The sequence below is a fragment of the Carassius gibelio genome, chromosome B9 (assembly GCF_023724105.1).
Source record: "Carassius gibelio isolate Cgi1373 ecotype wild population from Czech Republic chromosome B9, carGib1.2-hapl.c, whole genome shotgun sequence".
Lineage (NCBI taxonomy): Eukaryota > Metazoa > Chordata > Actinopteri > Cypriniformes > Cyprinidae > Carassius > Carassius gibelio.
The window spans coordinates 12,243,463-12,257,013 of NC_068404.1; the positions used below are offsets into that span (position 1 = coordinate 12,243,463).

Genomic DNA, 13,551 nt, shown 5'->3' on the forward strand with positions numbered 1-13,551 from the left:
TGTGGTGCACTGAATGTTTTATTGCAATCAACTGACAATAGCAAAGTGCCTTTTCATAATAGCAATTGCTACAATGTAATAAAATAAGTATAGATATAAAAAAACACAAAAAATGTAGAGTACAACAAAAACACATAACCATAAAAAAAAACTATGGCAACTTTTTATTTTTATTTTTATATTTATATATATAGTGCACTATTTTGCTTATTTAAAAAAAAGAACATAAAAATCACCACTTTAAAAAGCAGCACTGGCTGAACTGAACACACATCAACACAACTTTTTTTGTCATTTGTTTTGTTTTTCTGCAGCTACAGTATACTGCCAGTACACAGCCATGACATGCAGCCCTCGAAATGCATTTACAACATTGTGAGAACATTATGATTCAGCTGGGCATGTTGAACTACAAAAACACTATTTAGAGTTCTGAATAAGTCTGTACAGATTGAACGACAGCAGAACCGCAATATCACACTCAATATCACACTACACATCTCCTACATCAGGAAGGCCAACCTATTGACCACCTGTTGATGGTGACGATGCCATTAATCTGACAAAACTTTCAGACATCAATAAAATGTCCCCCTTTCTCATCATCATGCACTGTACAGTTCAACAAAATTTTGTCGATAAAGATATCTCTGTGTCATCTGTACAAAGATTCTCAGACTGGTTCAGAATTATTTCCCATAATCCTCTAGGCCACTGCACGCAAGTAGCCAAATTATAGTTGCCTAAATGTTCACTGCTATTTCTGCCACATTCTGTCTATTCACATTTATGAAGTTCACATATTCTATCTAGGAGTTTTATGATTCAATAAATAAGACAACCACAAGCTTTGAATGGATCTAAATTTCATTTACAGAAAAGCCGCGATGTTGACTGTTGAGATTACACGAGGGTGGCAGCGACCCAGATGATGCTCTGTGAGAGTGGAGTGAAAGGTGCACAGTCATAAGATCTTCAGTGGTGTCTATAATGAGACATCCAGTTTGGTGTCAGACCGCAGGTTCCTAGATAACACGTCGTGTTTCATAGTCCGTGTTGAAATAAAAGAAAAATGAACAACAATCATTCGCACTACAGCTAAGCTCTAAATGCTTTCAGTATAGAGGCTGAATCTTTCTTGAAGGAAACATGACTAGTGTGGTTCGCAAAGCTAATGTGAGGATCATAGCATCTTCAATGGTAAAATGTGGCAGTGTTTTCAAAGTGTCCATGGAGACCAACAATAATTTAGATGCTATATTCATCCTCAGAGATATAATCACTCTAGTAGGTCTTCACAGGTTACAGGTTATGACACTGCGCAATAAGTTTTCACAATTTTTCAGCGGTAACACAAAGATCGGGCACCATATTTCAAACACAAACCAATAAAGAGAAGAACAACAACACTTTATGTGATTTAGAATATATACTAAAAAAAACAAGTCAAATCCCTTCATAACTCATATATGCAGAAGTCTGCCAATAAACGCTTTCCTTCTGGATCATTACAAGGGCACGTATGATGATAAAAAGATCTTGGCACTGAGAATGTCCCTTGAGTCTATAGTCCTGTCTGCCTTCTCCCTCAAGACAACGGTTTTTACAAGAGATTTCGGAGAGAAAATTCCTTCAATGCCCCCTTCAACCTTGCATTATGAAAATGCGAGGACGCTGAGGCCACAACTCACTAAATGTGGGGTCAATTGTGCATATATACACAAACAAGATCACACAAGGGTGTTTTTAGAGATATATTGAACTTCTTAACATTGGAAAAATGTCAAAAAGACCTTGAAATTAAATGAGGGATTTGGGGGCATGTATCAACATCTAAGCACCAGCGATGAGGAAACATGTCAGTGTAGGAAGCTCACTGTCTTTTCCAACATCGAGTTACCCAGATCTAATCCTATTCAGTGTCTCTGAATTTGTGGCTTTTGGAGTTGTATTGGTATTTGGCAGTGAGGATGAGCTGGAGTTCATGTATATCCTTGAGTCTGTGGGCAATGAGGGCTCTCCATAGTCTAGATCCACTTAAACCAAGGCAGTTCTTAGGTCAGTTCTGTGGCACGTGCACACTAACTAAATCAATATACATCCTTTGTCAGCTTTCCGAGTTTTTCTGAGGAAAGATTGTCCTTTTCTTCCTTCATCCATACACCATTGTCTCTAGAAACGTTCATAGTCCAGCAATGACCTTCCAGTCGTCTGCAGCAAAAATCAGCACAGACAAAATAACAAATAATATGTAATGGTTTTCACCAGACTTCATAGACGGGAGTAAAAAAGCAAAACGAAACGGCTGTTTCCGATCCCAGAGAGGGAAGGAGTTTGGTGTCAGTCGGGTAAAACACATCAAAAGGCTCACAGAAAAGTAAAATCATATTTTAAAAAAAGATCAGGAAAAAGAAAGCAAAGCAAATGTCTAGGCATCGGCGCCAGCAACCACCATAATCATGGCAACTTCAACTGAGAAAGGTCTTAGTCAGTCGTATGGACGGATTGACAGGCCAGGCTAGAAACCCAGATAACTTTCTGGTGGCCTCATCACGGACGAGGAGGAGAAGAAAAACAGAGAGCGAGTCAGAGAGAGAGAGAGTAGATGAGCGAGTCTCTGAGTGAGACAGGATCACATGTCATTGTTACTCCACAGAGCCGGGGTGAAGGCTGAGGGCTGGGGGGTCCAGACAGGTTGGGGAATAGCTGAGATGAGGCTCTTTGATCCACAAGAGCGGCGCTCCGTTCTTGCCCTCTTGGTTCTTGCTGGAGCTGCGGGTCTTGTAGCGCACCAGCAGGACCGCGATGAGGAGGATGCCAAAGATAGGGAAGGGGTAGAAGAAGACGAAGTAGAAGAGGGAGTCGTTGGAACAAACCACTGACTGTAGGGTCGATACTGGAGCGGGACAGAAAGATTTAGAACAATTTAATATGAGAGTAAAAAATGTGTAAAAACAAAAAGAGAACTGACCAGTGTTGGGAAGGCTACTTTGGAAATGTAACATATTACATATTACAAGTTACCCTATTCAAAATATAAGTAGTAGTAGTAGTAGTAGTAGTAGTAGTAAGTAGTGTAACTATTTCAAAGTAATGTAACGGATTACAATTGAGTATTTTTTCTAGATTTTAATTTATGTTTTCAACTGTTAATAATTTTCAAACATTTAGACCAGGCAGCGTTAGCCTTATAGCAGTGCTTAAAAGTAATTACTAATATATATATATATATATATATATATATATATATATATATATATATATATATATATATATATATATATATATATATATAATTTATGTGCCCATTTTTACTGTTACATAAATATATAAAATGTAGTAAAAGTTTACTTCAGCTTCTTCATGTATCATTTCACATTAAATGTAGGCAGATAAACTATTTGTTTTACGGTGTTAAAGCACAGGAAAATATTAACAACCACATGTGCAAAAGCTCACCCTGCTCCATAACATTAACAATGGTGACTCCAGAGTTATTGGTGGCCAGGCGATACCAGGCATTGCGTGGGTTCAGCAGCCACTCCTCCACATGGCAGTAGTAATTGCCAGCATCTCTGGACCGAGCTTTCTGGATGGTCAGACTGTACAGTTCAGAGGTGGCACGTTCAAACTGCAGGCGAGAGTTTGGACCAGGCTCCTCCGTAGGGCTGCAGTTCCCATTACCAAACACTGCATCATGACCGATGGAAAAGACGCATTCTGGTTCATCCTCCTCCTCCTGTCCCAAACGGTACACATACCAGGATACAGAGAAGCGGGAATCTTTGGAAGACTGAGACAGAATGCTGCAGCCCAGTCGGATTGATCCATCTTCAGGTACTGTGATATTAGATTCTGCCTCCTCCACCTGCAACTTCACCGCTGCAATAAATAATGATAACTTAATGAGAAAATCATTAAGTGCATGACAACATTTCTAATCTTCTTCAGAGATTGGGGTAGCATCTGTCGAAAACTCATTGTTACATTTATATAGAGCAAAATGTTCTGCTGTAATTAAAGGAATTATTCACCCAAAAAATAACAATACTGTCACTCTGAAAACGGTATGAGTGTATTTTGTTGAACACACAAGGTGACATTTGCAACACAATCAACAGTAATTCATAATGCAACAAAAGATTTCCATTTGAAATAAATCCATTTTTTTAATGTTCTAAGAATACTGAAAAAAAAAATTAAGCAGCACAACTGTTTTCAATATTTATAATAATGAGAAAAGTTTTCATCAGATAAAAGAAAGTCATAGTTTCATAACAACATGAGGGCGAGCAAATAATGACAGAACTACACCTAAAAATGTTTATACTAGTAGTACAAAAAGGATTTAAATAAATATTCCAACATGCCGATAAATGAACTATCCTCTATCAAAATTCTGCAGGGCATCTGGCGTCCAGGGATGTGGAACTAGCAGTTCAAAATGTCACTCTCAAATGAAGGTGAGGATCCTCACATTTTGTGTGAGAAGTCACAAGCTCATTCAGCAGGGTCTTGGGCTGAGATCAGCTAAAAATAAGACTGGCACACATTAAGGGGCTCCTCTTATCTTCTGCTCGCTCATGTAAAAGCAGTGCAATTTAACTTTGAAGATGGCAGATTACGAGGTGCTGAACCTTAAATCAGCTATCTATTCGTAAATACATTTATATGGATGCTATTTCAGGCAATCGTGCAGCGGGGAGGTGATCTGACACACACACTTTCATCCCCAGGGAAATAAGACTGGAATTTAAGTGCATACTTAGATATATTATAGAGATATGCACTGCATATATATCTGAGAAGCAAAATAGAAAGAGGTGTAAAATCCAGAATTCATGAAAGACAGCTTGACTAAAGCAGTGCTGAGAAGAAGATTAGATACTGGATAGGGAAATGCATTCATGCTGAAGAATAGAAAGTGTATGACGCATAAACAACTGTAAGGGCTTCCATAATAATCAGCATGTCCATGTGAACGTTAGATATGCATTATTCATTTAAAATAATAATTGATCACTTTTTGTAGTTGTCTGACCAGCAAAAACCAACAAAAATGTGCCCAAACTCACTTTTCTTAACCTTGATTTTTTCAGAGGAGCAGATGTCTTGGCCAGCTGTGCTCCTAAAGCTACTTGCTCAATAGACCCGAGAACAAACTACACAACAAAATGTGTCTGTGTAACAGTGGTAAGTGGATGACCCATGTGTAGTGCAGTAATATTGAAGAGTGTGTTGTGTGAGGTTGGGATGTGGGGGTGGGGTCTGTCCCTCCGGCCCCTCAAAGCTTTGATTCAATGCTGAGTCCAGATGGCATCAGACTAATGCAAACCTTTTCTACATTGTCACCTGAACCACACTAGACCTGCCTACAGAAGCTAGGTCATGATGTTACAGAAAAAAGTGGACATTATTTGCAAAAGGGGGACAGATGAATAGCTATGGCGGTTTGCAGCAGGGGTCTTCACGGGGGTCTGCGTGGGCTGAATAGAGGAGCAGCAGACGTGTGGCACCCAGAAGGGAGTCATGAGTAAAGTCTTTGGGATCCAGCAGTCGTGATTGTGTCCCTCATGAGGTTCTGACTCTGAGTGCTAAGGTCTGTGGCTCATGGGTGTGTGTGTGTGGGGAGGGGGGGGGGGGGTGTTCTCCCTGAAGGGCTGATATGCTGTGCGCTTACGTTTAAGGAGTCACGCGTACAAAGATCCTGTCTCTCTTTATGTCTTCCTCTCATAAATACACACATGCTGATGAATGATTCAGTTTGGGCAGACATGAGCTCAGGATGGCTGCGCTCCACGGTGGTCTCAGGGGGAGAATGTTTTCATGCTGCTCTTTCCAATCCTCTCATGCCAGATGGCCTGGTAAACCCATGGGACTGCTACACACACCTACAACTGAATCTCAAAGGCTTCAGAGTCTGTTGTAGGAATAAAGGCCAACTCGGCTAGTTGGGTGCCATTGTAAATACTGTCCAGCACTTTCCATGAACAAGATACAAAACAGGACCAGAGAATTCTTCAGAAAAACCTCTAGAAAATGTTGATTTTTAATCTCAGGAGGGCCGGAGGTTTTTTCTTTTGTTCATTTTATTTGAGAATTTTCTGCAATTCTGCTACCAAAATAAATATACAGCTCTGGAATTTTTAGTTTTTTTTTTGTTTAAGAGACCACTGAAAAATGATTAAAACACTGGTTTTACTCTTTATTGGTATGCGTTAGAGTACAGTTAACATTTTTGTTTAATTCTATAAACTACTGACAATATTTCTCCCAAATTCCAAATAAACATCCTGTCATGTAGAGCATTTATTTGCAGAAAATGAAAACTGGTCAAAATAATTAAAAAGTTGCATTGTTTTGGAGTGGTATAGAGAGAGCTATAGTTTAAAAACCCTAATTTGTGTTTTTTTTCTAATTATCTAGCTAAAAATAAATATAATAATAATGTAACTAAAAACTAAAAAAAAAAAAACATTTCAAAAACACCAAATGTGTAACATGCACAGTTCTGTTAGAAAACTTGGAAGTTTTAAAATAGTTTTCCACATTAATATTTTAAATGCAATTTATTTTAGTGACTGCAAAGCAGAATTTTCATTCATTACAGTCTTCAGTGTCACACGATCATTCAGAAATCATTATAATATTTCTTGTAGCAATGCTTCTTCTTATTATTATAAATGCTGAAAACAGTTGCACTTCTTAATATTTTTTTTTATTATTATTATATTTTTTGTGGGAACCATGATATAATTTTTCCAGGATTCTTTGATAACTATGAAATAAAAAAAGAAATTTTTTCAAATAGATTCTTTTTGTAACATTGTAAATGTCTTTACATCCCATTTGATCAATTTAATACTGTACATCCTTTGCTTAATAAAAGTATTAATTTCTTTAAAAAAATGCAGTTAAAAAAGTTTGAAAACTAAATGTGGGTCAAAGATAAATATACATTAAAATACAAATACATATATACATCAATTTGATAAGCAAGCATTCTTACCTGGCTGTCTCACAGCCACATGTGTGAAGCCGGAGGAGTCTTGTGCCAGGCGATACCAGAGTCCATCAGGGTCCATGAGCCACTCCTCCACAAGGCAGTAGTATGTCCCAGAGTCGCTGGTCTCGGCACGGTGCAAGGTAAGCCCATAGAGGCGAGGAGAGAGCCTTTCAGACTGCACACGGCTGCGGAGACGTTCCTCCTCTGCGTACGCTCCATACTCGAATGCTCCAGAGTGTTCGATCTTCAACAGCAGCTCATCCGGCTCCCCTGCCTCGGCCTTCCGCGCATACCACAACACAGCATGCTGAGAGTCCGGGCTGGTTTGAGAGGTGATGGAGCAGTTGACACGCACCCGACTGTCCTCCAGAAACTGCAGACTCTGGTTGGACTTGTGCACCTTCAGTTTACTTACTATAGGAGGAGAAAACAAAAAGGGGAAAAGTTAGAATAATGAATACCAAGATTTAGAGACTGTTTAGACCAAATACATAAAAAAAAGACACTTCTGTCTGTTGGCAGACAGATATTCTTGTCTGTGAGTACCCTTGTGAAAAAGAAGATGAACACTTTTAATGTACTTCAAATCTTAAAAGTATATTTACAAAAAATGGTCCTTGAAGAGAATATATGAATGGATAAAAAAGGCCACTTAAAATTACTTAAGTACAATTATTAAAAAAAGTGCACCCTGAACATAATATCCATAGGAATCCAGTGTTTATTTCTGGTGTGAATAGGCCTTTAACCAGAATGGATATTTACTGCTGCTGAGGGAGGGCTGGAATCACTTGTTTTAGATCTGGAAGAAATAAGACGTCAGAAACTTTCTTGAAGGATCAGGGCTGCGGCATACATATTGGACTACTACAGGTGTGTCAGGTGTGACACCATATTTCACACCATGAGTGGATTTATGAGTACCAGAAGAGCTCAGGAAGACACAATGAAGATAGGAGACACACTTTCACACCTGCAAATAAAAGGTCTTACAAATGTAGTTCATTAGATATGTGCAACAGAGAAGCATTCAAAAAAAAAGAGAGCAGATGTCCCCCTTTTATTTGGCATGAGAATGTGCAAACAGTTCAGGGACACTTTCAAACGCATTAAACATATGCCACTGCATTACTCCTCAACTCACACATACAGTGCCTTTTACAAAGAAATTACAAAATTGGTGGGACTTCATACGATTGTTTGTTTTACATCTTTTATTACCTAAAATTAATGAGCATCTGTGAAACTTTCACATTCAGTTTTTCGTGCTTTAATGGCTCTTTGCTAAAAATCCAATTTTCCACTGACACTTTGGCTCCCAGTAATCCCCATCACGCATTTCTGCACTTCTAGCAAAGTCGCACGATTCATCCCTAAGCCTGGACCTTCTCTGTGAATAACAGTGGCATGAACACTCTTATGCTTCTAACCAGCAGGCCAGAAACCCAATCCCTGCAGCAAAGCTCCTATAGTATAATATCAAATCTCACCGATTTAACACTGTTTCTCGAAGGTTTTTTAAGATTTATAAAAAAAAATAAAACTGCAAAGGAGCTGTTCCTCAGTTTAGGCTTTTGATTACCATATTCCATATTCTTAGAAATCCAAAACAAAACAAACCACTCCAAAAAATGAAGAGAAAATGACAAATAATAATGATCACAATTGTATTTGATGTGACAGCTGTGTTTGTGCAGTAATATGGGCGCTTGCTGACATACTGTTGTCATTGTACATGCTATCAGACCAACAGCTTCTAAAATTAAAATGTCACACTGCAAAATGAGCTTTGTTTACTCCTGTAGGGCTGTCAGAGTTAATATCTCCCCACAGTTCAGCTTCAAAACAGAAGACGCCAACAAAACTGACAAGAACGGGTGTCTGTGTCCCTTTAGTTGTTGATGGTAGTTGAGCTAGATTGGTTGCTTGTTGGCATAAAGCCAGCTAACTAACTGCTAATTTAGCTCTTACTTAATAATAATAAAAAAATCAACAACAAAATATCACTATGAGAGTCATTCACTAAAGTGTTAAAAATGTTAGAAAGCTCTTGAAAGCAAGACAGCTCCTGACTAATCTGGAGTAATGACTGTTGATCATCTGGCAGGAAAAAAAATAACATTTTAAAATATATTAAAATAGATAAGTTATTTTAAATTGTAGTAACATTTCAGTGCATTCTTTGTGACTTATAGGAGACTTCAAAAACAGTTTGAAGTTTCAGTGTATTTTCACTGAAGTGCAGTTTTCAGGATACAGATAAAGATTCTGAATCTGCAGAGGGCCGAATTTCATTTAAATTGACAAAAATGTACATAATCTTTTGCAGTTTTTGACACTGCTAACAGGCATTTATCCTGTAAATGCAAAATGGCATCTTGTGCGCCCTCAGACATAAAGCATAACTGGTTGGGTGCACGCTAAAGATGCTCTCAAAGCGCTGGCAGTCATTCCACAGGGAATCTCTACAGAACCCTTCAGAGCTAGCAGCTAATCGCAGGAGAATGACTCTTCAATCCTCTAAAGCAGAACCACCAATAGATGGGATTTCCACACAACAGATTTCTAGTTTTCTTTCTAATTACTCCGGTTCTGACAGAAAACAAAGGCTGAAAAAGAGATGTCAGGGATTAAAGACCCCATGAAATCAAAATTTGAGTTATGTGGCTTTCAGTTCATGTAGTTTAGCTTTGAAGCCGTTTATGTGCTAGTGTACTCATCAATGTTAAAAATTCACTTTTAGCAGATATATGCAGTTAACATTTACAATGCCACTTGCTGTGCATTTTTTTCATGATCTCGACATGTCTTTTTTAATATATTGAGATTATAAGATGATGAAAACCTCTTCGATACACCACACTCAAGCTTCCTGCTTCCATAGGAAATACGTCAACACAGGAAAGCAAACTACACTTTGCTTTAATGCCAGTTGCCTAAAACCGTCTGTGAGTTAAATCTTAGACAAGTTTTCTTTACTGAATTTGTTTGTGGCGGATCACATCACTGATCACAGGTGCATTCAGCGTTACATGATATTCAGAAAATCATGTTTACAAACACAGAGCCATTTTCAAAGCACCTAATATTGTTGTTTGGCAGCACTGCTGCACAATTAAATACAATCATAAAATATTGCTCAGATTTACATAAGGCTTTGAAATCAGAGAAATGTAATGCACGGCAGCTCACAGATGAGACACTGTTTAGTCTCATGGGCAACAGAACAGCAATACAGCGAATATGATTGGAAACATTTGCCTTCTCCATTTCAAGCTCACTCCTGGTCAATGCTTTTCTTTCAGCGAGCATGATGCATAAGTGGATTGGAGCAGAGGACTGATGCTCCACTCTCTCTCTTCCCCCATTCAATTTTCTAATAAAGAAAATGAGCAGAGCAGGGAGCCTTTGACAAAACGGAAATGAGGTCCATTGCTCTTTGTACTTTCTGTTCTACAGGAGCAGCTATCCTTTCATTAGCTCCCAAGAGTTGCAGCAGATAAGATTATCTCCCCACTCATATTAGCCATAGTTATGAATACTCTTGCGTGGGTTTTCCATCATTCACTTGCTTTTTGGTTACCCTTACTAGGTCTGAATCCTTCAGAGGGCCTCCTCCATGTGTCATAATGAAGGAAGGTGGCCAATTAAATTCTGACAGAATCCTCTCCGACTCTGACTCCACCAGGCACGATTAAACAATTTAATTAAACAAGATATTTGTTCTTGACAAAACTGCAAGCCATTTCATTTTTGTTGCATAATCGAATTAGGAAAATCGATAAATGTATGAAAAGCGAGAGAGGGAAAAGAAAGATGGGAGAGTAAGAGAGAGTGTAAAAATGAAGCAAATCAAGCAGCACATTTTAAACAGCTCAGAGCTTGATTAGAGGCAGTTTGTGACGGCTCTCAGACAGAGGGCGAGGGGGTGTGGAGGGGGAGGTTGGCAGCGGAAAAAGCAAACAGAGAAAATGTTTTGAGTGCATTTGTGATTTTCTAAGAAGACAGCGAGCCGCGTTCCCTCCTCCTGCGTGTGTCCAATTTGTTAGCCCCAGTTAATTACCAAGATGCTGCGCTGCCGAGATAAAGATGCTTTTATTTGGTTTATTTATTTATGACACAATCTCCAAAGATAATGCAGCCTTCCCATCAAGAAACACCATTTTTTACAATTATTTATTACATTAAGAAAACATATATTCCAGTGACATCCGCATGCACTGGAGATTTTAAAGTGGCCATATCATGAGGAATAAAAGAAAAAGTTTGTGCTATCAAAACATACTATAAATGAGCAAACTAAATGTCCTTGCCAATCCAAAAAGAGCATTTACTGAAACTAAAGCCTGAACAATATGTTCCCAGTGAGATCTTGGGGAAAAGTCAGAATGTACAGCTTGTAGGAGCAGTCATGCAGCACGAATGCCACACTAGATTTCTGACACTGCCAGAACTTTGTCAGAGGCTCAGTCACAGTGAGGTAGAAAGGAAAGAGGAGAAATTAATGAGAAAAAATAATGTGACTCCGAACCACAAAACCATGCAAGGGTCAATTTTGTGAAATTGAGATTTATACATGAATAAATAAGCTTTCCATTGATTTATAGTTTGTTAGGGCAATAGGACAATATTTGGCTGAGATACAACTATTTGAAAATCTGGCATCTGAGGGTATTAAAAAAAAAATTGTCTTTAAATTTGTCTAAATTAAGTGCTTAGCAATGCATATTATTAATCAAAAATTATGTTTTGATATACTTACTGTAGGAAATGTAAAAAAAAAAAAAAACATGATCTTTCTTTAATATACAAAATATTTTTTTGCATTAAAAAAAAAGGCATGTGACTTATGACTGGTTTTGTGTTCCAGGGTCACATAGGTAATTTTAACGAAATCGTATACAGTTCCTGATTGAGTGTAGCACCTTCCACTCTGCACATCGGTCTTAAATGTATTTTTTAACACATCCTGATCATTTTAGTCTGATCTCAAGAGTATACAGTAGATTGTTTCCTGAATGTCAAACATAATAGAGGATTTGCAAAAAGGCTATTACTGAAAGATAGAGCAGGTAAAAAATGTATTAGACTCAACAGCAAACAGCAGCTGTTGGGTAAAATCAGTTCCAGCATTCAAAATGTATTTACACTATAATCCCAATCATAGGAAACAACATATCACATTCTCGAATGTTGATTAATGCTTCACAGTGGACCAAAGACATGATGCACATCTAATCGGGAAAATGGCTCTGCCCTTGACTCTAGTAAAATACTGTAAAACAGATGGTAGCAGGCACTTTATTTGGTTTTGTCAGATCAATGTTTTACCCTTGTCTGTGTATTTTGGCATCTGTCAGAGCTCATTCTGGCTGATTGAACATGCTGAATCAGCACTTGTAGGGTCGTGAGAGTCTGGGAAGTGACCTACTGTAATCTGATGATTGTCCGCCTTGGTGCAGTGTAAATTGGCCTTAAGACTATATGATTTAGGGAAAAAAAAAAGACTAAAACTAACATTTGACTTAGGATAAGAATGGGATCTATCCCCCTAAGTATTTCGTAATCCATTATTAAAAACAGCGATCGTTCAAGAGTTCTGTTGATGACACAAAAACACAAGCAGTCATTAGGGAAGAACAGTTAATCGGTAGCTGCTAATTTCAACCCCCACTGACAGATGAAGAGTCCTTATCACTGTCAATCACTAACAACATAATAATTTCCACAGTTCATGCATATTTATGAGTCCCACAAGCACGTCTATTTGCCCGAGCACGAGTGGAGACTGAGAAATGGTTGAGGTGTACCTGTAAACATAAAAGACTTTGTGGAGCGCTCTCTTTTTTAAAGGGGGAAGAGGAGATCCATTAACTGCCTTGCAGATGTAAGTGGCTTTAAGTGGAGCAATGACAAGCGGAGGTGGATAATCATCAAAGATGGAAAGAGCAGACAGAGGAGTGTCTGAAAGGGATGAGAGAAGGGGGAAAAGATACTTAAAAAATGAGAAAAAAGAGAATCAGGGAGTGAGTAAACGCTGCAGTAATATTAAGAGGTAATCGTTGAATCGCAAAATGGCAAAAGAGCTGCTCACTTTGAACAGAGATAAGCTGAAAACGAGTCAAATTGAGAGGAAAAGTGAAATTATGGACTATGGAGTGGAGTAAGTCCCTTCCAGTTGAAAATGCATCAAAAAACATGTTTCTTTTTTACGCAGCACTAACCCAAGCACATTGACGGCCGGCTTAGAGCTTCAAACTTGACTGCTCTTCCATGAGCTCTTCTAACTGTTAATCCAAGCAGCAGAGCCTGAAATGTGTCATATTAACGTTCTGAAATATGCTTATTCCAAGTGAAATAGATTGTGTGCGTGTGTGTGTTTTTTTTAGGGGTGGGAGGCTGTGTTCCCTCAGGAGAGCAGTTTAAGCAGATCCGCCTTGCACAGTAAAGAATGGGGCTTGAGCACTGCTGCCCCCCGTCTGCTACAAAAACATAATGGGAGCCTAATATCTATGCTAATGAGGCCGATACATCTGATTCCTTTG

At 38.5% G+C, this 13,551-nt stretch overlaps 1 protein-coding gene across 1 annotated transcript in view; it reads right to left on the reverse strand.

Annotated features, from left to right (window-relative positions):
- The window catches only part of LOC127965405 (immunoglobulin superfamily member 3), a 129,151-nt gene continuing 115,600 nt past the window's right edge, over nucleotides 1-13,551 (reverse strand). The window contains exons 7-9 of the mRNA XM_052566214.1: nucleotides 7,010-7,420; nucleotides 3,460-3,882; nucleotides 1-2,896 (exon numbers count right to left, since the gene is read on the reverse strand). Of these exons, the coding sequence (XP_052422174.1) occupies nucleotides 2,646-2,896; nucleotides 3,460-3,882; nucleotides 7,010-7,420 (1,085 nt within the window). The 3' untranslated portion in view covers nucleotides 1-2,645. The remainder of the gene's footprint in view (nucleotides 2,897-3,459; nucleotides 3,883-7,009; nucleotides 7,421-13,551) is intronic.